Below are 23,451 nucleotides of genomic sequence, written 5' to 3'. Positions count from 1 at the left end.
CGGCTAATGTTTTTGTTTTTGTTTTGTAGATGCAGGGTCTTACTGTGTTTCCCCAGCTAGTCTCAAACTCCTACACTCAAGTGATCCTCCCACCTCAGCCTCCCAAGGTGCTGGGATTACACATGCAAGCCACCATGCCTGGCCCATTTCTATAAGTAGATGTGCTGAGTCAGAATGTACATGCTTTTTTGTTTGTTTGTTTGTTTGTTTTTGAGACGGGGTCTCGCTCTGTCACCCAGGCTGGAGTGCAGTGGTGTGATCTTGGCTCAGTGCAGCCTCCACCTCCCGGGTTCAAGCGATTCTCCCACCTCAGCCTCCCAAGTAGCTGGGATTACAGGGGTAATAATAGCCACGCCTGGCTAATTTTTGCATTTTTAGTAGAGACGGGGTTTCATCATGTTGCCCAGACTGGTCTCGAACTCCTGACCTCAGGTGATCCGCCTGCCTTGGCCTCCCAAAGTACTGGGATTACAGGGGTGAGCCACCACACCTGGCCTGTGCATGCATTTTTTTATTTTAACAGATATTGCCAAACTGTTGGGAAACTCTCAGACCCCAGAACTTAGCTGGCTGCATGCTCGGCCAGCCCTCAGAGACAGCATGATTGGAGGCAGGAGCAGGAATTGACAACCTGAGCAGTAGATACCACCCAGGCACCCTCATTCACCAGGTAAGTAAGGATCCAGATAGTGGGCTACTAAAAATGAAGTTCATTCATTTATTTATCCACAAATGGACGTTCAGTACCTGCTAAGGGACAGGCACTGTACTGAGCAAGAGTGAACAATACACACCAGGTCCCTAATTAGTGTGCCTGATTTCCAAACAAAACAAAAACAAAACAATTTAGAGGCGTGGGAGCAAGAGCCTCAAGAGATATTGAAGCTTTAGTCACTGATGATAGGATATTAAAAGAGATCCTGCCACAGGTGTGTGGCCTGATAGATCACCATCTATCTAAACCCTACCTCTCCAACAAGGTCTCCCTCCTCCATGAAGCCAGATGTGGTCCCCCTGCCCTTTCTGCCAGGCTGCCTTTACTCTTCATTCTCACTGCTGGTCACTCCAGTGTGAACTTAGATGCTGACACATCAATCTCCTATACCAGGGAGGCACAGAAGACAGGGGCCTTTGGTGTTGGCCCACCAGGCTCCACCACTTACTGGCATCTGGCATTGGCAGGCAGCTCAGCTCACTCTCTGAGTTTCAGTACCCTCATTTATGAAAGGCAGATAACTGCTAATCTGGGATATTACAGGAATTAATTGAAGTGATGAAGTGCTTAGAAGAAAGGGCTCAGTAAAAGTGTGGTGCATTCCTGGACAACAAGGTATCATGTGTTTGCATCTCTGAAATTTCACCAGTGTCCAGTCCTGGCATATCAAGGGGGAGTGGGTGCTCATGTAGAATGGAGAAAGGACAATAAAATCCAATGAAAGTAGGGTGAAATCCAGTCAGGTCTGCTGGAAAGCAGACTTCAGTAGTGATCATCTTGAATCCACAAGGTCCTTGTGGTGGGCCCAAGCCTCTCCCCACCCACAGCCTACCCTGGACTAATCTTTACTCACTCTCTCCCAACACGTAAAAACCCTGTGCTCCAAAAATACAGAGCATCTCTCAGTTCCTCCTATATCCTTCTCCCCCTGTTCTCTCACTTCTAGTTCTCAGTGGTTGCCATTCTCTCACATCTGGAAAGTTGTCTGCAAACCCCAGCCTCATCGTTCCACCTGACCAACCAACTCATTCTCAGGTTTTAGCTGAAAGGGCCCTTCTTCTGGGAGCCCTGACCTGTCCTGGGCCTAGGCCAGTTCCCCATTCTCATAGTTCATTCTCATAGTTACTCTTGTTTGTTTGTTTCTGGCTTTGTTTTTATTCTTTGAGACAGGGTCTCACTCTGTCGCCCAGGCTGGAGTACAGCAGTGCAATCTTGGCTCACTGCAGCCCCGACCTCCTAGGCTCAAGCAATCCTCCCACCTCAGCCTCCCAAGTATCTGGGACTACAGGCATGCACCACCATTCCCAGCTAATTTTTTATTTTTAGTAGAGACAGGGTTTTACCATGTTGCCCAAGCTGGTCTCGAACTCTTGAGCTCAAGCGATACACCTGCCTTGGCCTCCCAAAGTGCTGAGATTAGAGGCGTAATCCACTGCGTCCAGCCCTACTCTTGCTTAACCTACACTCATCCCATACCCATCACATGGTATTGTCATTGTTCATTGTCCCTTTTCCCAAAAAGAGAGTAAGCCTTTTGGGCATAGGGCTGTTTCTACCCATGTTCATAGCTATCCCCCTGCCCCTAACCCTGCCCTCAGTAATTGTTAAATGCATATGAAGTAGTGAATGAATAAATATGAATGAATATGAATGAAATCATCAGGGCCTCAACTATAGATAAATCCAAATAACCACAAACCCCAGCCAAAGCCACCCTTACTCAGCAGTTGCTCCATCTGTCCTGTTGTGTCTGCAAGGGTTACAGACCCAGGGCTGAGGGCTAGCTGCCAACACTTTGATAACTTGGATGAAGTAAGAGAATGAACTTTTTTCCAGCCTGGCAGAACCTTAGTGTTGCAGCAGATGGTACTGGGAGAACCTCAGAACTGCTGGATGAGTAAGTGAAAAGGCAAAGATCAAAACTTACATCTTGGTGTTTTTTTGGTTTTTTTTTCTTTTTTTTTTTTTCTTTTTGTGGAGCTCCTGTGCCAGTTACAGATTCACTAACTTCCTAAACTTTTCATGGAGACATACTACTTGGAACATTGCCATGGCCTGAACAAATTGAACCAAAGAATTCAGTATTAGTAATTCAGGCTGAGAACTCAGACAGACCTGGGTTTAAATCCAGACTTCACCACAAATTAGCTCTGTGACCTTGTAGCCTCAGTTTCCTAATCTGCAAAATAGAAATAATAATACCTACCTCATAGAGATGGTAGGAAAATTAGATTATGTATATAGAGTACCTTGAATGCCACCTGGTATAAAGTTGATGTTAATAAATGTGAGCTATTTTAGAAATTATTTCCGAAAGTGTGTCCCACAGAATGTTCCGTTGCTAGTGGCTCCATTACATTGATTTCAGCTCCCGGAAGTCACGTCGTCAAATGACGGACTCCACTATGGGAGAGGTAGATTAACTGTACATGAGAGCTTGGGACTAAATACATAGCTGTGCTTGGCAGGAGGTGTGCTGGAAGTCAGACAGATCACATGCTGTTTGTCAGGAAACCCAGCCTAAGTCAGAAGAAAAAATCCTCTGAATTCCTATCAGGCAGGCCAGCAATCCCCCCGGGGCAGATAGCGGTCAGGGATCTGTTTCTACACTATGAACAGAAAGACAAGTGCCAGGGTCAGAAGAGTCAGAAGAGGGAGAACTCCCCTCTAGCGGCTGGGGCAGTCGAAGGCAATTGGGCTTTTTTAACCAGGTAACTAGACTATCGGTCTTTTCATCTTTAAAAACCACCTAAGATAATCGTAGACAACCCAGTCATGCTCTCTGAACAACCAGCCTTGTTTCTCACCTAAACTTATCATCAACGGCAGTGTCTAGAATGCTGCCATCCTGCTTTGTACGTTATTTTCTTTTTCTTTTCTTTTTTGTTTTTCTGATACAGGATCTCAACTTTGTTGCCCAGGCTAGAGTACAGTGGCACAATCTCAGCTCACTGCAACCTCTGCATCCCAGGTTGAAGCAATCCTCCTGCTTCAGCCCCCGCAAGTAGCTGAGACTATAGGCAGCGCCACCACCACATCCGACTAATTTTTTTCTTTTGTATTTTTTGTAGAGACAGGGTTTCCCCATGTTGCCCAGTCTGGTATCGATCACCTGAGCTCAAGCGATCCACCCATCTTGGCCTCCCAAAATGCTAGGATTATAGGTGCGAGCCACTGCACCCGGCCGTAAGTTATTTTCAAGTAGGAAAAAAAGGAGGCTGCCCGCTCCTTAACTCTTCAAGCCTACCCATCCCTATCAGTCATCCCTTCAAACACAGTAAACTATGGCTTTAAATTCACACTTGACCCAGGAGCCAGGGGCATCTGAAATTTTTTTAAAAGCCAGAGAAGATAGATGTTGACCTGATGATCTTTCAGCTTCTAGATCTCCCTGAACCACTGGCCAAATCTTTCAATAAAGAATGTGCTTAACCTGCCTCTTAAGACCTATGTATTTGCACAAGAAGGAAAAAAAAAAAAAAAAGCAAAAGTAGAGCTGCCTGCCTGTGCTGAAGCTTTTTCAGTAATTTCAGAGCCACTGAAGTGATGTGAGATCAGTTGACAAGAGAAAAACACTCTGAGATCTGCCAGAATGACCCTAAAGGGGAGAAAAATAATTAAACAGGTGGAAAAACAAGGAACACGCAAGACTGATGAAAGCATGTCTTTTCTGTTGAACAGCTTTGGTTGACTTCTGGTACCGTCAGTTTTCTTGAGTACAATAAAGACCAAGAAATGCAAAATGTTAGTTATGGGCCTTACTCAATCAGGCTCAAAGGCTTTACTGGGGTTACAGGAAGCCAAGTACCCAGTCCACCAATGTCCTGGGAGAAAAGCCTGAAGGCAGAGCATGGTAGGTTTTCTCTTGCAGCCTGCAGGCTGATCTGATGGGACTTCAATTCTGTCACTTCCTTGCTCTGTGACGTTGAACATTCTGTAAGCCTCTGGGCCTCAGCTTTCTCATCCATGGAAATAGGATTACAGTGTCTAACCTGCAGGGCTGCTGTGTGTTTATATATGTGCATAGAACATAATGGGCTTCCCTTGATAGAAGCAGAGATTGGACGTGTGGCCTCTGACAAGTTAATTTTTTTTTTACAAGTTTTTTTACAAGTTTCCCTCTCCTCTCCCCTATTCAGAAAGTGGGGGGGTAATTCTTCAGGGAATTTGTGAGATGTTACCACAAGGTTACACAATGGCTTGCTGTAAACTATTTTATGGTTTTTTGTTTTTTGTTTTTTTTTGAGTTGGAGTCTCACTCCGTCACCCAGGCTGGAGTGCAGTGGTGTGATCTCGATCTCAGCTCACTGCAACCTCCACCTCCCAGGCTCAAGCGATTCTTGTGCCTCAGCATCCTGAGTAGCTGGGACTACAGGTGCACAGCACCATGCCCCAGTAAGTTTTTTGTATTTTTAGTAGAGACAGGGTTTCGCTATGTTGGCCAGGCTCATCTCGAACTCCTGGCCTCAAATGATCCACCGGCCTCAGCCTCCCAAAGTGCTGGGATTACAGGTATGAGCCATATTTTATGCCTTTTATCAGGGCATCCTCCTCTCTAGGTTTACAGGACATAAAATTGCCCAGAGGGCAACTGAGGAGCATCACTCTACAATTTGGGAGAGGTAAAGGGAAAAGAATCAGATGGGTAAGATACATAAAAGGTGTACAACTATGAAGTTGTTCAATACTCAGTACGCACTGTGGTTAAACACACAGATGCAAAAGCCGGACTGCAAGTTTTAATCTTGGCTCCATCACTGCACATCCTTGGGCTGGTTCCTTAACCTCTCTTAGTCTCATATCCCATAAAAAAAAGAATTAAATTAGTCAAAATAAATGTAAAAGTTCTTACAACTAGCTGGCGCATAGAAAGCTGTTAGCAGGCCGGGCATGGTGGCTCACACCCATAATCCCAGCACTTTGGGAGGCCAAGGCAGGCAGATACTTGAGGTCAGGAGTTTGAGACCAGCCTGGCCAACATGGTGAAACCCCATCTCTACTAAAAATACAAAAATTAGCCAGGCATGGTGGTGGGCACCTGTAGTCCCAGCTACTCAGGAGGCTGAGGTGGGAGAGTCACTTGAACCTGGGAGTCAGAGGTTGCAGTGAGCCGAGATCATGCCACTACACCCCAGCCTGGGCAACAGAGTAACGCTCTGTCTCAAAAAAAAAAAAAAAAAAAAAAAAAAAAAAAAGCTGTTAGCAGTTGTAGCAGAAACATGTTTTTACCCATGGAATATCCATGGGCTCCCCCTTATTTCTTTCCCTTGTGTTGGGTCGGGACACGTGACCTACACCAATGAGCTGAGAACAAGTGTCATTTGAGGACTGAAGCAGGTGAGAGCTGATGCATGTTTGCCAACTTTTTCTTCCCATCACTGAAATCATGGAAACCATGTGGTGAGATGGTAGAGACACAAACTGGAAGTAATCCAAATCACTGAGTGGCCACGTGGAGAACAGTTGCCCTGAAGTCACCCAACTTGTATCAGACTTTGCAAGAAATAAACCTTTGTTACATTAAGCCACAGAGATTTCAGAGCCCGTCCTGTCCTGACCAATGCAGCTATTATTAAACTTTTAATCAAGAATGATTAGTCTGAGAAAAGGACAGCAAATTTTAGAAAATTAGGAAACATTTGCTGAGTACCTAGAATGTTCCAGACATCTTGTATAGTGCCTTAGCTTCTCTAATCTAGGGGTGGTTTTTGGCACCCCGGGGACATTTGACAATATCTGGAGACATTTTTTGTTTCGCAACTGAAGGGGTTCTGCTGGCATCTAGTGGGTAGAGGCCAGGGACACTGCTACAAAGCCCTATAATGTATTAAGTGTACAAAAAGAAACCCTCCCGGCCAGGCATGGTGGTTCATACCTGTAATCCCTGCACTCCAGAGTCTGAGGCAGGCAGATGGCTTGAGCCCAAGAGGTTGAAGCTGCAGTGAGCCCTGATCGTCGTGCCACTGCACTCCAGCCTGGGCGAAAGAGCGTCTCAAAAAAATAAAACCTCTCTGCTGTTGGTTTCTGTGACTGGCAACATTCGGTTGCTTGGCTCAGTATTAATAGTCAAGCAGTTATGTAAATAAGCACAACTCTATTAATCCAGAATAAAAATACTGTTGGCAACCCATTTAAAAATTGAGTCTTGCCGGGCGTGGTGGCTCACGCTTGTAATCCCAGCACTTTGGGAGGCCGAGGTGAGCGGATCACGAGGTCAGGAGATCGAGACCACGGTGAAACCCCGTCTCTACTAAAAATACAAAAAATTAGCCGGGCGTGGTGGTGGGCGCCTGTAGTCCCAGCTACTCGGAGAGGCTGAGGCAGGAGAATGGCGTGAACCCGGGAGGCGGAGCTTGCAGTGAGCCGAGATCGCGCCACCGCACTCCAGCCTGGGTGACAGAGCAAGACTCCGTCTCAAAAAAAAAAAATAAAATAAAATAAAAATAAAAATAAAAATTGAGTCTAAGCCCTTGAACATGAGTGTTGCTTCATGTTTCTCCAGTTTGGGAAATCTGTATTTGCAGTTGGCAGAGATTAGGAGTTGCTACACTTAGCAATAAGGAGAGTAAAGCCTTAACAAAACTGGATACAGTTTGGGACATGTTAAGATGGAGATGTTTACCAGACATCCAAGTCAAAATATCAAATAAGCAATTTAATGACTACAGCTCAAGAGAAATGGGTTTGAGACAGAAATTTGGGTATTCAGTATAGGTAATAAAGCCAGGAAATGAATATGGTCTCACCAATAGAATGTTAGAGAAGTCCAAGAACAAAACCTTGGTGATATGGTTTGGCTGTGTCCCCACCCAAGTCTCAACTTCAATTGCATCTCCCAGAATTCCCATGTGTTGTGGGAGGGACCAAGGGGGAGGTAATTGAATCATGGGGGTCAGTCTTTCCTGTGCTGTTCTCATGATAGTGAATAACTCTTACAAGATCTGATAGGTTTATCAGGCTGCCTTTGCTTCTTCCTCATTTTTTCTTGCCTCTACCATGTAAGAAGTGCCTTTCACCTCCCACCATGATTCTGAGGCCTCCTCAGCCATGCGGAACTGTAAGTCCAATTAAACCTCTTTTTCTTCCCAGTCTCAGGTATGTCTTTATCAGCAGCATGAAAACGGACTAATACAGTATATTGGTACCAGGAGTGGGGTGCTGCTAAAAAGATAACCAAAAATGTGGAAGCAACTTTGGAACTGGGTAACAGGTAGAGGTTGGAACAGTTTGGAGGGCTCAGAGGAAGACAGGAAAATGTGGGGAAGTTTGGAATTTCCCAGAGACTTGTTGAATGGCTTTGCCCAAAATGCTAATACCAATTTGAACAATAAGGTCCAGGCTGAGGTGGTCTCAGATGGAGATGAGGAACTTGTTGGGAACTGAAGCAAAGGTGACTCTTGCTATGTTTTAGCAAAGAGACTGGTAGCATTTTACCCCTGCCCTAGTGACTTATGGAACTTTGAACTTGAGAGAAATGATTTAGGGCATCTGGTAGAAATTTCTAAGCAGCAAAACATTCAAGAGGTAACTTGGGTGCTGTTAAAGGCATTCAGTTTTATAAGGGAAGCAGAGCATAAAAGTTTGGAAAATTTGCAGCCTATGTGATAGAAAAGTAAAACTCATTTTCTGGGGAGAAACTCAAGCTGGCTGCAGAAGTTTGCATAAGTAGCAAGGAGGCTAATGTTAATCCCCAAGACCATAGGGAAAATGTCTCCAGGCCATGTCAGAGACCTTCATGGTCTGGACATGGAATATCCATGTCAGAGCCCATGGATATTCCATGGGTAAAACCATGTTTCTGATACAACTGCTAACAGCTTTTTTTTCTTTTTTGAGACAGAGCGTTACTCTGTTGCACAGGCTGGGGTGTGGTGGTGTGATCTCGGCTCACTGCAACCTCTGACTCCCAGGTTCAAGTGATTCTCCCATCTCAGCCTCCTGAGTAGCTGAGACTACAGGCGCCCACCACCATGCCTGGCTAATTTTTCTGTTTTTATTAGAGACCCCTTCCCATCACAGGCCTGGAGGATCAAGAATAAAAAGTGGTTTTGTGAGCCAGGCCCAGGGTCCCCGTGCTGTGTGCAGCCTAGGGACTTGGTACCATGTCCCAGCCCCTCCAGCCATGGCTAGCTGAAAGGGGCCAATGGACAGCTTAGTCTGTGGCTTCAGAGGGTGGAAATCCCAAGCTTTGGCAGCTTCCACACAGTGTTGAGCCTGTAGGCACAGAAGTCAAGAATTGAGGTTTGGGAACCTCCGCCTAGATTTCAGAAGATGTATGGAAATGCCTGGATGCCCAGGCAAAAGTTTGCTGTAGGGGTGGGGCCCTCATGGAGAACCTTTGCTAGGGCAGTGTGGAAGGGAAATGTGGGGTCAGAGCCCCACACGGAGTCCCTACTGGGGCACTGCCTAGTGGAGCTGTGAGGGGAGACCCACCATCCTCCAGATACCAGAATGGGATCCACTGATGGCTTGCACCATGCACCTGGAAAAGCCACAGACACTCAACACCAGCCCATGAAAGCAGTCAGGAAGGAGGCTGTACCCTGCAAAGCCGCAGGGGCAAAACCCACCTCTTACATCAGTGTGACCTGGATGCGAGACCTGGAGTCAAAGATCACTTTGGAGCTTTACAATTTGACTGCCCTGCTGGATTTCAGACTTGCATGGGCCCTGTAACCGCTTTGTTTTGGCCAATTTCTCCCATTTGGAACAGCTGTATTTACCCAATATCTGTACCCCCATTGTATCTAGGAAGCAACTAGCTTGCTTTTGATTTTATGGGCTCATAGGCAAAGGGACTTGCCTTGTCTCAGATGAGACTTTGTACTGTGGACTTTTGGGTTAATGCCGAAGTAAGTCTTTGGTGGACTGTTGGGAAGGTATGATTGGTTTTGAAATGTGAGGACATGAGATTTGGAGGGGCCAGGGGCAGAATGATATGGTTTGGCTGCATCCCCACCCAAATCTCAACTTGAATTGTATCTCCCAGAATTCCCACGTGTTGTGGGAGGGACCCAGGGGGAGGTAATTGAATCATGGGGGTCTTTCCGTGCTCTTCTCTAAGTCTCATGAGATCTGATGGGTTTATGACGGGTTTCCTCATTTTCTCTTGCCGTCACCATGTAAGAAGTGTCTTTTGCCTCCCGCCATGATTCTCAGGCCTCCCTAGCCATGTGGAACTTAAAAGTCCAATTAAACCTTTTTCTTCCCGTCTCAGGTATATCTTTATCAGCAGCGTGAAAAGAGACTAATAAATTAAGCTGAAGGAGGCCAGGTGCAGTGGCTCACACCTGTAATCCCAGCACTTTGGGAGGCTGAGGTGGGCAGATCATGAGGTCAAGAGATCAAGACCATCCTGGCCAACATGGTGAAACCCTGTCTCTACTAAAAATACAAAAATTAACTGGCTGTGGTGGCGCACACCTGTAGTCCCAGCTACTAGGGAGGCTGAGGCAGGAGAATCACCTGAACCCGGGAGGCAGAGGTTGCAGTGAGCCGAGATCGTGCCACCGCACTCCAGCCTGGGCAACAGAACAAGACTCCATCTCAAAAAAAAAAAAAAAAAAGCTGAAGGGAGAATGAGGGAGAGAATGAAAAGCAAGGAAGCACAATACTGCACGATGGAAGCTAAGTAAAGTGGGCTGGGTGCAGTGACTCACACCTGTAATCCCAGCAATTTGGGAAGCCAAGGCAGGAGGATCACTTGAGCCCCGAAGTTTGAGACCAGCCCAGGGAACATGGAGAAACCCCGTCTCTACTAAAAACAGAAAAAGTAGCTGGGTGTGGTGGTATGTGCCTGTAGTCCTAGGTACTCAGGAGGCTGAGGTGGGCCAACTGAACCTGGGACATGGAGGTTACAGTGAGATGAGATCACACCAGGCCACTGCACTCCAGCCTGGGCCACAGAGCAAGACCCTGTCTCAAAAAAGGTGGTTCAAGGAAGGAATGGTCAACCCTGTCAGAGTACTGAAGGTCAAGGAGGAAGAGGATGAGCTTTCTCAACCTGAGCTGTCTCAACCTGGACAGCATTGCTGATCTTGACACACAGCTTCAGTGGCACAGCAAGCCTTGAGGGTTTTAACAGTAAAAAAAAAAAAAAAAAAAAAAAAAAAAAAAAAAAACAGGAAAAGCTCATCCAGTCACTCTTTGAGGAATTCTATTAAAAAGGAACAGAGAAATGAAACAGTAACTAGAGACAGTAGTGGTCTGAAAAATAAAATCCTGAGTCATATTAAATATAAAGGTTTTTAAGGTCATCTAGTTGTATTGTATCAGAACAAGCAAGGAAATCCCATGTTCTTTCAACTGTTTTTACCTACAAGAAATTACTTTTGCAACCAAAGACAGACTTTCGGATAAGACGGCCACAGAACATTTAACTTGTAAGGGCTAATGTGAAGGTACTGCAGGTATAATGCACATCATCTAGCCCACCAGGAAGGAAATATGCTTAATAACTTGCCCCAGGCTGTCCCAGGACAAGGATCTCTAGAGAAAAGACAACCTACAGACTAGTTGCTTGCTGTTTCCCAAAACATTTGTTGGATGAAATCACATGACACATGTATCACATTTTCTAATTATGTATATAAATGGGTATGTGATACGTGTGCTATTTGTGCGCTAATGTCCTAAGTGAAGTTCTGCAGACCATCTGGGTCAAAGTGCATTTCGCAGGATCAAAAATGAAGAACCACTGGTCGTCACGGAGACAAGGAAAAAAAAAAGAACGGGGAAAAATGCATGACAGTCTTTACTTTTAAATGATTATCGATACACCAAGTAATACATGTAACAAGTTCTTGAATTCTATCATCTAGTAATTTTGATTAAGAGAAACTAAAAGCAGCCCAAACAATTCCACTAGTATTCACTGTTCTAACCATTAGCAAGAATGGACTACTTTAAGGCTGACTGCTGCTTCACACAGGTTACAAAGAACTATTTACTACTTTTTCATAGATAAAGCCCCTGACCTTCAAGAAAGTGTTAGGGAAAAAAATTATTTAATCCCTTCCTTTCTTCAAAGAATTGTTATGTGGTGTTTTTTTTTTTTTAAACTAGATCTAAGAAAGAAAAAGTCAACACTGATATACATGTTGCTTGAGCCAAAAGACACAGGAAAAAAAGACAACATATAACCATTAAATTCCTAAGAAATACGAGGTAAAAAGATGAAATCTTTAGATAATTTCTAAGTCTGTACAAAAAAGCTAGATTTGCTACTCTCCAAAAAGTGGAAGGACCTATTATATATGGAAATAATTTAATGCCTTTTCATAAGAATGTATCTAGAGCTGTGCTAAGCTTCATATTTGTGAGGGCATCTACAATGCCACTCCACAGAACAGGTGCTTCTCTCTTCTATCCATTTATGCGGTAGTTTTCATGGATTTCTGGCCGAATGTCACAGACAAAAGCCAAGAGGTTATCCAAGACTTCATCCCTGTTCTGCCGGAAGTACGTCTGGAGGATGGTCATCTTCTCCTGGGTCTCCTTCTCCACTTCAGTGCTGCAACTGCCACGGGATCCCAGTGCCTGGAGATGGGGAGTGATGTCACAGAGGGATTATCAGAACAATGCTCTGGTTGGTCAGGTTCATTTCGTAAGCTACTTGCTGACTTTTGGAGAAACCCAGGCTCATCAATCAGTATACTCAGAAGCTGGCAATATGACCTCATGGCTGGAGCACATGTGAGGTATTCCCAGAGTTAATGGAAGCCACATCTACCAAAAGTAAACTACACAGCATTTCCACTGCTAGGAAATCATTCCAAAGACATGTATTTGCATCTCTCCTCTAAGAATCTGCTATATAGCCTTAACCAAAGACTGGAATCCACCTAAAAACTCAACTTGCTTCTGTGCAAGAGAACTATTCAGGAATTGCAGTGAACTGTAAAATACAGTTTAAGGAGGGGGAAAAGCAAGATATACAACAGTATCAATGTGGTTAGTATGTTTTTGTACCTGTGGTTTTAAATGCAGGGAGATACAAGGTTTTTAAAAACTCCTAAATAATAATAAACACAAGCCAGTCATGGTGGTGCATGCCTGTAGTCTCAGCTATTCGAGAGACTGAAGCAGGAGGATCGTGACTTGGAGCCCTACCTGAGCAAAACTGCAAGAAGACCCCATCTCCAAACAAGAATAATAAACATAAGGAAGATACAATTTAGGAGGAATATACAAGGAGTTTCACCATTATTGATTAGTGTTTTAGTTCTTAAGTTCAACAGTGGATTCACTAGTGTGTCACATCTGTTCTTGCAAATATAAATATTCTAGAAGAATAAAAAAAGAAACCTGTTAACAGTAACTGGCACTGAGGAGGACTGCAGGAAAACTAATTTCTCATTGCTGCCCCCACGCCCTTTATTTATTTATTTTTTTTTTTTTGAGATGGAGTCTCACTCTGTCCCCCAGGCTGGAGTGCAGTGGCACGATCTCTGTTCACTGCAAGCTCCGCCTCCCGGGTTCACGCCATTCTCCTGCCTCAGCCTCCTGAGTAGCTGGGACTACAGATGCCAGCCACCACGCCCGGCTAATTTTTTTTTCTGTATTTTTAGTAGAGACAGGGTTTCACCATGTTAGCCAGGATGGTCTCGATCTCCTGATCTCATGATCCATCCGCCTCGGCCTGCCCCTTTTTATTACCTGAATTTTTACTGTAAACATCTTACCTCTTCAGTTTCTCTTAGCAATTTCACACACACTGACATGAATTTTCTTTTACCTTCTATGGTCTTCACAATACAGCCAGTGTTTTGTTAACTGCTGTGCCTTCTTTATTAGAACTTAACCTATAAGGTTCTGGAAGAAGTAACTTTTTTGTCTGACCCCTTTTATTCACCTAACCTGTTCTTGCCTCACTATAACATCCCTGTATATTTGTATATTAATTTGCAAAGGATTCTCTCACATTACCTATTCCTCACAACGACCTATAAGGAGGCTATCACTCCTCTTTTTTTTTCCCCAAAGAGATGGGATCTCACTACGTTGCCCAGGATGGCCTCAGACTCCAAGCTCAAGAGATCCTCCTGCAGAGCTGGGACCACAGGTGTGCACCACTGTGCCTGACTTCATCACTCCATTTTCTCTTTTTAAGAGATGGAGTCTCACTCTGTTGCCTAGGCTGGAGTGCGGTGGCACGATCTTGGCTCACTGCAATCTCCACCTCCTGGGCTCAAGCCATCCTCCAACCTGAGCCTCCCGAGTAGCTGGAACTACAGGTATACACCACCATGCCCGGCTAATTTTTGTATTTTTTTGTAGAGTCAGGGTTTCACCATGTTGCCCAGGCAGGTCTTGAACTCCTGGGCTCAAACGATCCACCTACCTTGGCCTCCCAAAGTGCTAGGATTACAGGCATGAGCCACTGTGCCCTTAGGGCTCTTCATACTATACTATAACTGTTCGTATTACAGGAATCTCCTGGGGCATTTCATTAACAGCTCAGTTGCTAACTCATTCTTTTATGTTCAGAACCCCATTACCTGTTTCTTGAATATAAACCATATGCCAAGCTCCACTAAGTTGTCTCAAAAACTAAAGAGGTTACAATGGAACACTGCTAGAAAGATTCAGAGCTTGGCCGAGCATGGTAGCTCACACCTCTAATCCCAGCACTTTGGGAGGCTGAGGCAGGTGGATCACCTAAGGTCAAGAGTTCAGGACCAGCCTGGCCAACATGGTAAAACCCTGTCTCTACTAAAAAGACAAAAAAAAAAAAACTGCTTGGCATAGTGGTGGGCGCCTGTAATCCCAGCTACTCGGGAGGCTGAGGCAGGAGAATCACCTGAACCTGGGAGGTGGGGGTTGCAGTGAGCCAAGATCGTGCCATTGCACTCCAGCCTGGGCAACAAGAGTGAAACTGTCTCGAAAGAAAGAAAAAAGGAATCAGAGCTTGTGCTTTACAGTGCAATACCAGTACCATCTCTACAATCAACTACAGCACAAAATGTAAGAATATGAGGGCACATGTCATTGGGACCTCCTAGGCCTGTGCCACGAAAAAGAAAAAAGAATGTAAAAATATGAAGACGGGCCAGGCGTGGTGGCTCACGCCTGTAATCCCAGCACTTTAGGAGGTCAAGGTGGGTGGATCACAAGGTCAGGAGTTCAAGACCAGCCTGGCCAACATAGGTGAAACCCCATCTCTTCTAAAAATACAAAAATTAGCCAGGCATAGTGGCGCAGGCCTGTAGTCTCAGCTACTCGGGAGGCTGAGGCAGGAGAATCATTTGAACCTGGGAGGTGGAGGTTGTAGTGAACCGAGATGACACCACTGCGCTCCAGCCTGGGTGACAGAGCAAGACTCCATCTCGGAAAGGAAAAAAAAAAGGGGGGGGGGGGGCTGGGCACGGTGGCTCACGCCTATCATCCCAGCACTTTGGGAGGCCGAGACAGGCAGATCACCTGAGGTCGGGCGTTCGAGACAAGCCTAACCAACAAGGGGAAACCCCATCTCTACTAAAAATACAAATTTAGCCGGATATGGTAGTGCATGCCTGCAATTTCAGCTACTCGGGAGGTTGAGGTGGGAGAATTGCTGGAACCTGGGAGGCAGAGGTTGTGATGAGCCGAGATCGTGCCATTGCACTCCAGCCTGGGCAACAAGAGCAAAACTCCCCGTCTCAGAAAAAAAATAAAAAATAAATGAAGATGATGGCTGCCCTGACACAAGGGTATTTCTACATTGTTTTATGAGCAGTCTGACAACTTACAGCACCTATCAGCCCCAGTTCAAGAATCAAAGAAACATGTTAAGTTTTATTTGTATTTGTCTTATTTTTTTGTAGAGACAGGGTCTTGGTTTATTGCCCAGGCTGGTTTTGAACTTGTGGCTTCAAGCAATCCTCCCACCTCAGCCTCCCAAAGTATTGGGATTACAGGTGTGAGTCACTGTGCCCAGCCAAGTTTTAATGGCACTGTAATTGCCAAGAACAAAGATGATCTAGCACTTTGGGAGGTCGAGATGTGAGGATCACTTGAGGCCAGGAGTTCGAGACCAGCCAAGGCAACACAGCAAGACCCTATCTCTACAAAAACAAAAAAATTAGCTGAGCATGATGGATCATGCCTATAGTCCTAGCTACTCAGAAGGCTGGGCAGGGGAGGATCGCTTAAGCCTAGAAGCTCCAGGTTACTGTGAGCTATGATCACACCACTGCACTACAGCCTGAATGATAGAGTGTGATTCTGTCTCTTAAAAAGAAAAAATAAAAAATTGATCAAAATTTTTGCTACTTAATGCAAAGAGGGAGGTATGTGCCTTTAATCACTGGACTTGGGCCTGGAAGTGTGTATGCTGGAACTACTAGAGGCCAGTGTAGAACCTGAGAATGATACAAAGCCAAACACAGAGGTGAGTGAAAGTCCTGAGCATATTATTTAAGCTCTTGGGTTTTTAATTATATAGGCCAATACATCCCATTTAGAATCAGTTTTAATTATATTTTGTTACCTGCACCCAAGAGTCCTGATAGTTTCTTTTCTCTGTGAGGCCCTTCTCCGTCCTTTCCCCTTTCCACAATTGTCCCTGCCTCCTCTGTACTCTCTGTGATCTGTTTTTGTACTATTATTGTATGCACCATGGTATAGCCTATATCACTGGTAAATGTCTGTACTATATACACTATACTAAAGTGGGGCTCCATTTGATTTATGTTTATGACCGTCACAGCACTTTTCAGTTGTAGATCTGCATGATTTGTACTGTATTACTGAGTCTCCCTGACCACTGGATGGTAAGCTACACTCCATGAGGGAAGGGACCATGTCTATTCCTGGTCACAACTGATCCCTAGCATCTAGCACAGTACCTGGCGCAGGTTAACTGCTTAACAGATACGTGTTAAATGAGTGAATAAATGAAAATTAGGAATCAATATGAATGGAAAAACTGATCATCCTAAAAGACAGATGCCTGAGCAGCCAATAAAACACACAACTACCACATTTTCAAACTTCGACCAGGATCTCTGAGCTATGCTGGATATTTTGAAAGCCTTGGCGGGACAGAGGATCAGAAACTAAAGCAGTAACAAAAACAAATGGTGCCCCACCGCAGCCTCCTTGGCCTTGAATTCTTTCTCCCTCTGCAGGCGGTACTGTTCAATTTCAGCCTGAGCTTCTTCTTTGGCCTGCTTCAGTCTCCGGTTCTTTCCTGTTTTCAAAGGAGAGAGCTATATCAGGAAGTGGTTAAAAGTAGAAAAGCAAGCAGAGACAAGATGGTATATTATAACAATAAGCCAAGAATAAATTATGACACAGTCTGAAGAGATGTGCATGGGAAAGAGGGAATTCAGAGCTAACAAACAGTACAGGTTCCTCCCTCCTATAGGCTGTACTTAACTAGGAAGTGACAAGACAAAAATGAATAGCTTCTATAACTATAGCCCATTAAAAAGATGGAAAAAAATTGTAGAATGTGTCAGAATATTCTCTCAATCTCAACTATTAAGAACCAACATAAAATGAGTAACATTAACCATCTAGGGAACTCTTCTTCAGAAGTAAACACTGGAGTAAGTATGATGCTGATTAAAGCTGCAACCCTACTTAGATGCTTAGCAAGAAGGCTAATAAGCTCCCAAGGGACGGCAACCTATAATGTAACTAATGAACCAACTATATGATATAACATTGGAAACTAAAAGCAGTGCCTGTCACAAGGAAGTAACAACAGTGGTGACTGAGAAGGAATGCTGAATGAGGAGCACTGGACAGTAAGACTGCACAAGGGGCTGAGAGGAGACACAGGTATTTTGGTTTCTAGAAGTGAGTGGCTTAACATACAGCTGGAAAAAATCTCTAGGTTTGGTTAGAGTCTACATGAAAACAGACCACAAGGACAGCCAACATATTATCTCTGCTTTGAGTCTCCGCTCACCAATAAAAAAAAAAAAAAAACAGGGGTTCTAGACCATCAACATATTTATTTGAGAGCAAAAGACATCCTGCATCTAAAATTAAGCTTTGTTATACATCACTGTACATCATTGTATATCAACTGTCTAGAGCCCATGTGGATGAATGAAAAGGAACTTAACCTTCCACCTCCTGATTCAGAACAGAACTTTGGACCTGTAATGAAATGACCCCATGACATCAACATTCCCTGACGCTAGTCTGAAACAATTAACGGGTCTCTCTCTAAGCACTCCAAGAACTATTTCTGCAAGTCCACATTCACTCCAGTATTATTTCTGGCCTACTACTGTCTGCTTCGGCCACCTGTACCCCAATCCTTCACATGCTATCCTCCCATCAGCTATAACGGGCTATATTTCAAAGCTAAAGATACTTTTGAAACCAACAATCTATAAATAACACTCATGGCCTGAACATTATACAGTAGCTCCACATGATTTCACAAGACATCACTCCCAACTCCCATGGCTCCCTGCATTTGTAACTCAAGATAATATCATTTACTGCCTTTGGCAAACATCTTCAACATTCAATTTTGATAGGGGCCTCTAAAAATCAAGAATATTTAAACAGAAAATCATATTTCTCTTAAATCTCGTATATCTTGGGCCTTACATATGGGAGCCAGTGTTTTGTTTCACTCCAATGAAATATGCCATTAACACAAACTTTTTTAAAATTTTAAGGTCCATGCCGGGCGCGCTGGCTCACGCCTGTAATCCCAGCACTTTGAGAGGCCAAGGTGGGCGGATCACAAGGTCAGGAGTTCGAGACCAACCTGGCCACTATGGTGAAACCCCGTCTCTACTAAAAACACAAAAACCAGCCGGGCATGGTGGCAGGCACCTGTAGTCCCAGCTACTCGGGCGGCTAAGGCAGAAGAACTGCTTGAACCTGGGAGGCAGTGGTTGTAGTGAGCCGAGATCACGCCACTGCCCTCCAGCCTGGGGGCGACAGAGTGAGACTCCATCTCAAAAAAATAAATAAATAAAATATATAAAATAAAATAAAAAATAATAAAAAAAAATTTAAAGTCCAACTCAATGATTTCATTAAAAAACTGGATGGGACCATTTTACATACTGCCTCTTCCCAACTCTTAACTGGGCAAATCAACCATAATTATAAATCAAGAAAGGCAAATTTTCAAACTGCAGTTCTTCTGAATACCTCTGTTCCTATTAACAATTCTGAGACAGGCCAGGTGCAGTGGCTCATATCTGTAATCCCAGCACTTTGGGAGGCCGAGAGTTTGAGACGAACCCGGCCAACATGGTAAAACCCTGTCTCTACTACTAAAAATACAAAAATTTTATTCATGTATTAATTTATATGTTTTTGTATTTTTAGTAGACATGGCCATGGTGGTAGGCACCTGTAATCCCAGCTACTTGGGAGTCTGAGGCACAAAATCTCTTGAACTCTGGAGGTGGAGGATGCAGTGAGCCAAGATGGTGCCATTGCACTCTAGCCTGAGTGACAGAGTGAGACTCCGTCTCAAAAAAAAAAAAAAAAAAAAAAAAAATCTGAGACGTATGTTAGCCATAAACTAACACTTCGTTTTTTTGTTTGTTTTTTGAGATGGCGTCTCCCTCTGTCCCCAAGGCTGGAGTGCCATGGGACGCATCTCCGCTCACTGCAACCTCTGCCTCCTGGGTTCAAGCATTTCTCCTGTCTCAGCCTCCCAAGTAGCTGGGACTACACGCGCACACCACCACGCCCAGCTAATTTTTGTATTTTTAGTAGACACGGAGTTTCTCCATATTGCCCAGGCTGGTCTCAAACTCTTGACCTGAGGTGATCCACCCACCTCGGCCTCCCAAAGTGCTGGGATTACAGGCGTGAGCCACCACGCCCAGCCAAATTAATACTTTTTAAAACCAATTCACAGCTACCTGAGATATACAAAACCCTGCACCAGGCTTGACAGGATAAAGGTATAAAACATAAATCCTACCTGACTAGGGCACTCAGAATTATTCTTACCATATTCCAAGCATTTTTTCCTGCACTTCCCCAGTCTATTCTCCTATCCCTCCCGACAGATACAACTTCTGTTACTGATGAGCCATCAGAAGAACACAAAGTCTGAGAAGTCATTCTGGAAATACTCTATCAAGGACATGACTGGAAATATTCTGGGAAGAACAAAGAACTTTCCAGTCACCGGAGCAAGAACAAAAGGCTTCTTCCCATTTCCAACACCCTCAAAGAAAGCTTTCCAAGTACCACACAACCCCTAACTGCACAAGTAGAGGAGACATGCTTGAAATCTAGTTGGATGTCAGACAGAGTAACTCCTATACTAGGAGAAACACCAAGGAATTACTAAGATCAGTATCTTAGCCTTGCATGGAAAAAGAGGCTTCTGAGTCCCAACTATGTTGCTTCCCAGGGTATGGATAAATCACTTCTCTCTGAGCCTCATTTTTACTATCTGCAAAATAGGGATAGAAGCATCTTTCTCACCAGATGGGAAATTGGATACATAAGTTAAATGAGACATAGTTTCTGTTCTCCAGAAGCTTAGTCTAGTGACTGAGCCATATAAACAAACAGGTTATTGCACGGCAGTGGCAGAAATCAGCACTTGGGAGGGACTCCAAGCCTAGTCCCGGGGAGAAGCATGAGTCAGGAAAGGCTTCCCGGAAGAAGTGTTTCCTAAATTTTGAGGTCTGATGGAAGACTAAGGGTCAGAGAACAAAGGGGAGGAGAATTGGAAAAGGCTTCTCACGTCAGAAGAAACAGCGTGCGCAAAACCTGCAGGTGAAAGAAATCATGATGCTTCTGAGGGACCACAACGATTCAGTATGGCTGGAGGAAAGCACCAGGCCTGACCCACAAGAGCCTCCCCAACTTCATTAAGGAATTTGAGCTTTCTTCTGCAGGCACTAAACGTTTGACTGCAAAGGCGGTAAGGAAATCATATCTGCACTTATTTATTTTGTTCCTTACCAGCAGGAAGTCACATATTTGCATTTTAGAAGGATGACTGATTGCAGAGAGGAGAATGGATTGACTGGAGGGCACTAGAACGGGTTCTTCCAGTCCCCAGTCTAGATTAAACTCACCTGTTAAATTCTTCAGCAACCTTACATTTCTCCACTCCAGTCCTCATCTCTCCTGCAATTAATTAACCGACCCAATACCTGCTTCCTTCACTGCGACACTGAATGCCACGTTAGGGGAGACAACTGATGCACTGGGCACTGCGCTTGCCACATATTAGACAGAAACACAGACACACAGACAGACACACACACACACACACATACACACCAGCCAACGATTTAGACAACTACAGTACCTTTAGAGAAACTGGTGTCCTGGACTAAGACGCTGGTAGTAGACATGGGGGAAAAAGTGAAAGATACGCAAGCCTTGGCGACCGACTAAAGGTGGCAAACGAGGGAGAGAGAAGAGGCAAGAAGGACTCCAGGTTTCTAGACCAAGCAACTGTGTGGATGCTGGGTCCCTTCACCGAGACTGACCACCCCGGAGCAGTTAAGTGGGAGAGGGGAAGAACAAAGAGCTCCATTTGGAGAGCCCATTTCACATGCCTCCAGGCCCCAAGGACGGTAACCCATTATTGTTTCCACGCCCAATTTACCATCTCACATCGTGGCTTCCAGGCGATCCGCAAGAGCTTCGAAACACACAACCTTCCGCGACTATACCCACGCCCGCACCCCGCAGTTTTTCGGGCCTAATCTACCCACCACCTGCGGCCCAGCGGTCTTCCTTCGACTCGCGCCACGCCGGTCACCCCCACCCTGAAACTCACTTTTGCGGGCCTCGGACACCTTCTCGGCTGCGCGCTTCTCAGCCTGCAGCAGCTGCTGAATCCCCTGCGACTGACTAGCCATGGCCGCAGCGATTCTGAGACCAAGGCAAGCGGCCTAAAGCACCTCGAAGGCCCCTTGGGTCAGCTGACACAGCCGCCCACAATCTGCGCCTGCTCCTTGCGCCTGCGATGCGCCCCCGTTGTCACGTGACCGCGCAGCGTAGCATCAGCTGACCGCTCTTGGACTTCTGTGATTCGGCAGAGATGGGGCGGGGCGGGGCGGAGGAGAACGGAGCGGAGCTCCTCGACTGCGCCTGCGCAGGGTCTCCACTCTCCTCCCCTCTCCCCTCCCTGGCCTTTTTTAATGGCTGCCGTGTCGCTGGTCACTTCGTAGCCGCCCTGCCACGTCGCTTTTGCCATAGTCTCTCAGTTTGCAGTATGCTCACATTAACATCAAGAGAGGAGGGGCCAAGTCAAATCACTTTCCTCCTACTCGCCACACTGCTCTACTCCCTCCCTTTCTGGGACTTTCTTTGGCACTCAAAATTTTATCAGGGGGTAGTTTAGGAAGATTCTTGCCAGTTCCGGGGATAGTCTTGGGTTGCCAGTTAGGAGACTCGGGATCAAGGCTGCCGCTAACCTGTGTGATTTTGGACAGGTCGCTATCCTTTTCTGAACCCGAGTTCAGGAATGGACTGGACTGTTTCCCATAAATATTTAATGAAAGCCTGCTGTGATCCTAGACCACTGTTGATACTGAGGACATAGCAGAGAGCAGGACAAACAAGGTCCCGGCGGAGCTCACAGTTTACGGACAAAGGTTAATTAAAATAAATAGACAATTACAAACTGTGATAAAGTCATGAAGGAAAAATGCAGGGTGCTGTAAGAAGGAACCTTTAGTAAGGGGAGAGGGATATGGAGGTGTCTCTGAATGCTGTACCAAGGAAGTGGTGTTTAAGATCTGAAGGCCAGGTGCAGTGGCTCACGAGCCTGTAATCCCAGCACTTTGGGAGGCCGAGGCGGGCGGATCATTTCAGGTGAGGAGTTCGAGACCAGCCTGGCCGACGTGGTGAAACCCCGTCTTTACTAAAAATACAAAAATTAGCCGGGCGTGGTGGCGCGCGCCTGTAATTGCAGCTACTCAGTAGGCTGAGGCAAGAGAATCGCTTGAACCCGGGAGGCGGAGGCTGCACTGCAGCCAGGGCGACAGAGCAAGACTGTCTCAAAAAAATTAAAATTAAAAAATTAAAATAGGCCAGTCGCGGTGGCTCACGCCTATAATCCCAGCACTTTGGGAGGCTGAGGCCGGCGGATCATGAGGTCAGGAATTTGAGACCAGCCCGACCAATATGGTGAAACCTGGCCTCTACTAAAAACCCAAAAATCCGGGCGTGGCGGCACATGCCTGTAATCCCAGCTACTCAGGAGGCTGAGGTAGGAGAATCGCCTGAACCCTGGAGCTGAGGTTGCAGTGAGCCGAGATCGCGCCACTACACTCCAGCCTGGGCGACAGAGCAGACTCCATCTCAAAAATAAATAAGTAAATAAATAATAAAAATTTTTAAAAAATAAAATAAGATCTGAAGAATAAGAAGTTACCCAGGAAAGGATAGTGGGGGATGGAGGCGGTGGGAGATGATTAGGGAGAAAGGACCAGCGTGTGCGGAGTTGGGGAGGGGGTCAACTTGGCACGGAGATATCTCCCCATCCACCGTGAATAGGGAAATAGGAAGCCACGGTTTGAGTTTACAATATGACAGTCCCTGTCATCGCTTCACTCACTCCTCACATTAACTTTGATACTAATTCCATTTTATATTGACCAAACTGAAGCTCAGAGAGTCCCAAAGTCTCTGAGCCAAAAGTCATGCCCCTATTAACACACAGACGGTATTTGAATCCAGTCAGGGCTGCAGAGTAAAACCTCTGAGCTACTGCTCTTCTGCCGGAATCTTGTGGGCTGAGGAAAGGACCAGGTGACCTCTTAGAGTCCACCAAGTGCTGAGAACAT

General features: G+C 45.4%; 1 protein-coding gene across 1 annotated transcript; it reads right to left on the bottom strand.

Moving 5' to 3' along the window:
* Positions 1–11,446: 11,446 nt before the first annotated feature.
* On the bottom strand, positions 11,447–21,765 carry ATP6V1G1 (ATPase H+ transporting V1 subunit G1). The gene is made up of 3 exons (XM_004088807.3): positions 21,438–21,765; positions 16,786–16,886; positions 11,447–12,253 (listed from the first exon to the last, which is right to left on the bottom strand). Exons 1-3 carry the CDS (start codon positions 21,517–21,519, stop codon positions 12,080–12,082), a joined length of 357 nt encoding a protein of 118 aa, XP_004088855.1. The 5' UTR covers positions 21,520–21,765; the 3' UTR covers positions 11,447–12,079.
* Positions 21,766–23,451: the final 1,686 nt, after the last annotated feature.

Source organism: Nomascus leucogenys, chromosome 8 (assembly GCF_006542625.1).
Source record: "Nomascus leucogenys isolate Asia chromosome 8, Asia_NLE_v1, whole genome shotgun sequence".
NCBI lineage: Eukaryota > Metazoa > Chordata > Mammalia > Primates > Hylobatidae > Nomascus > Nomascus leucogenys.
This window is presented reverse-complemented; position numbering and strand designations above follow the sequence as displayed.

Bases quoted from the DNA above. Each gene is read 5' to 3' on its own strand.
- ATP6V1G1 (XM_004088807.3), bottom strand. From the start codon at position 21,519: ATGGCTAGTCAGTCGCAGGGGATTCAGCAGCTGCTGCAGGCTGAGAAG. The intron at 16,887-21,437 runs GTGAGTTTCAGG...CTTTGAAAACAG, and splicing joins GGTGTCCGAGGCCCGCAAAA to GAAAGAACCGGAGACTGAAG. The intron at 12,254-16,785 runs GTGGGGCACCAT...CCCCATCTCCAG, and splicing joins TCAAGGCCAAGGAGGCTGCG to GCACTGGGATCCCGTGGCAG.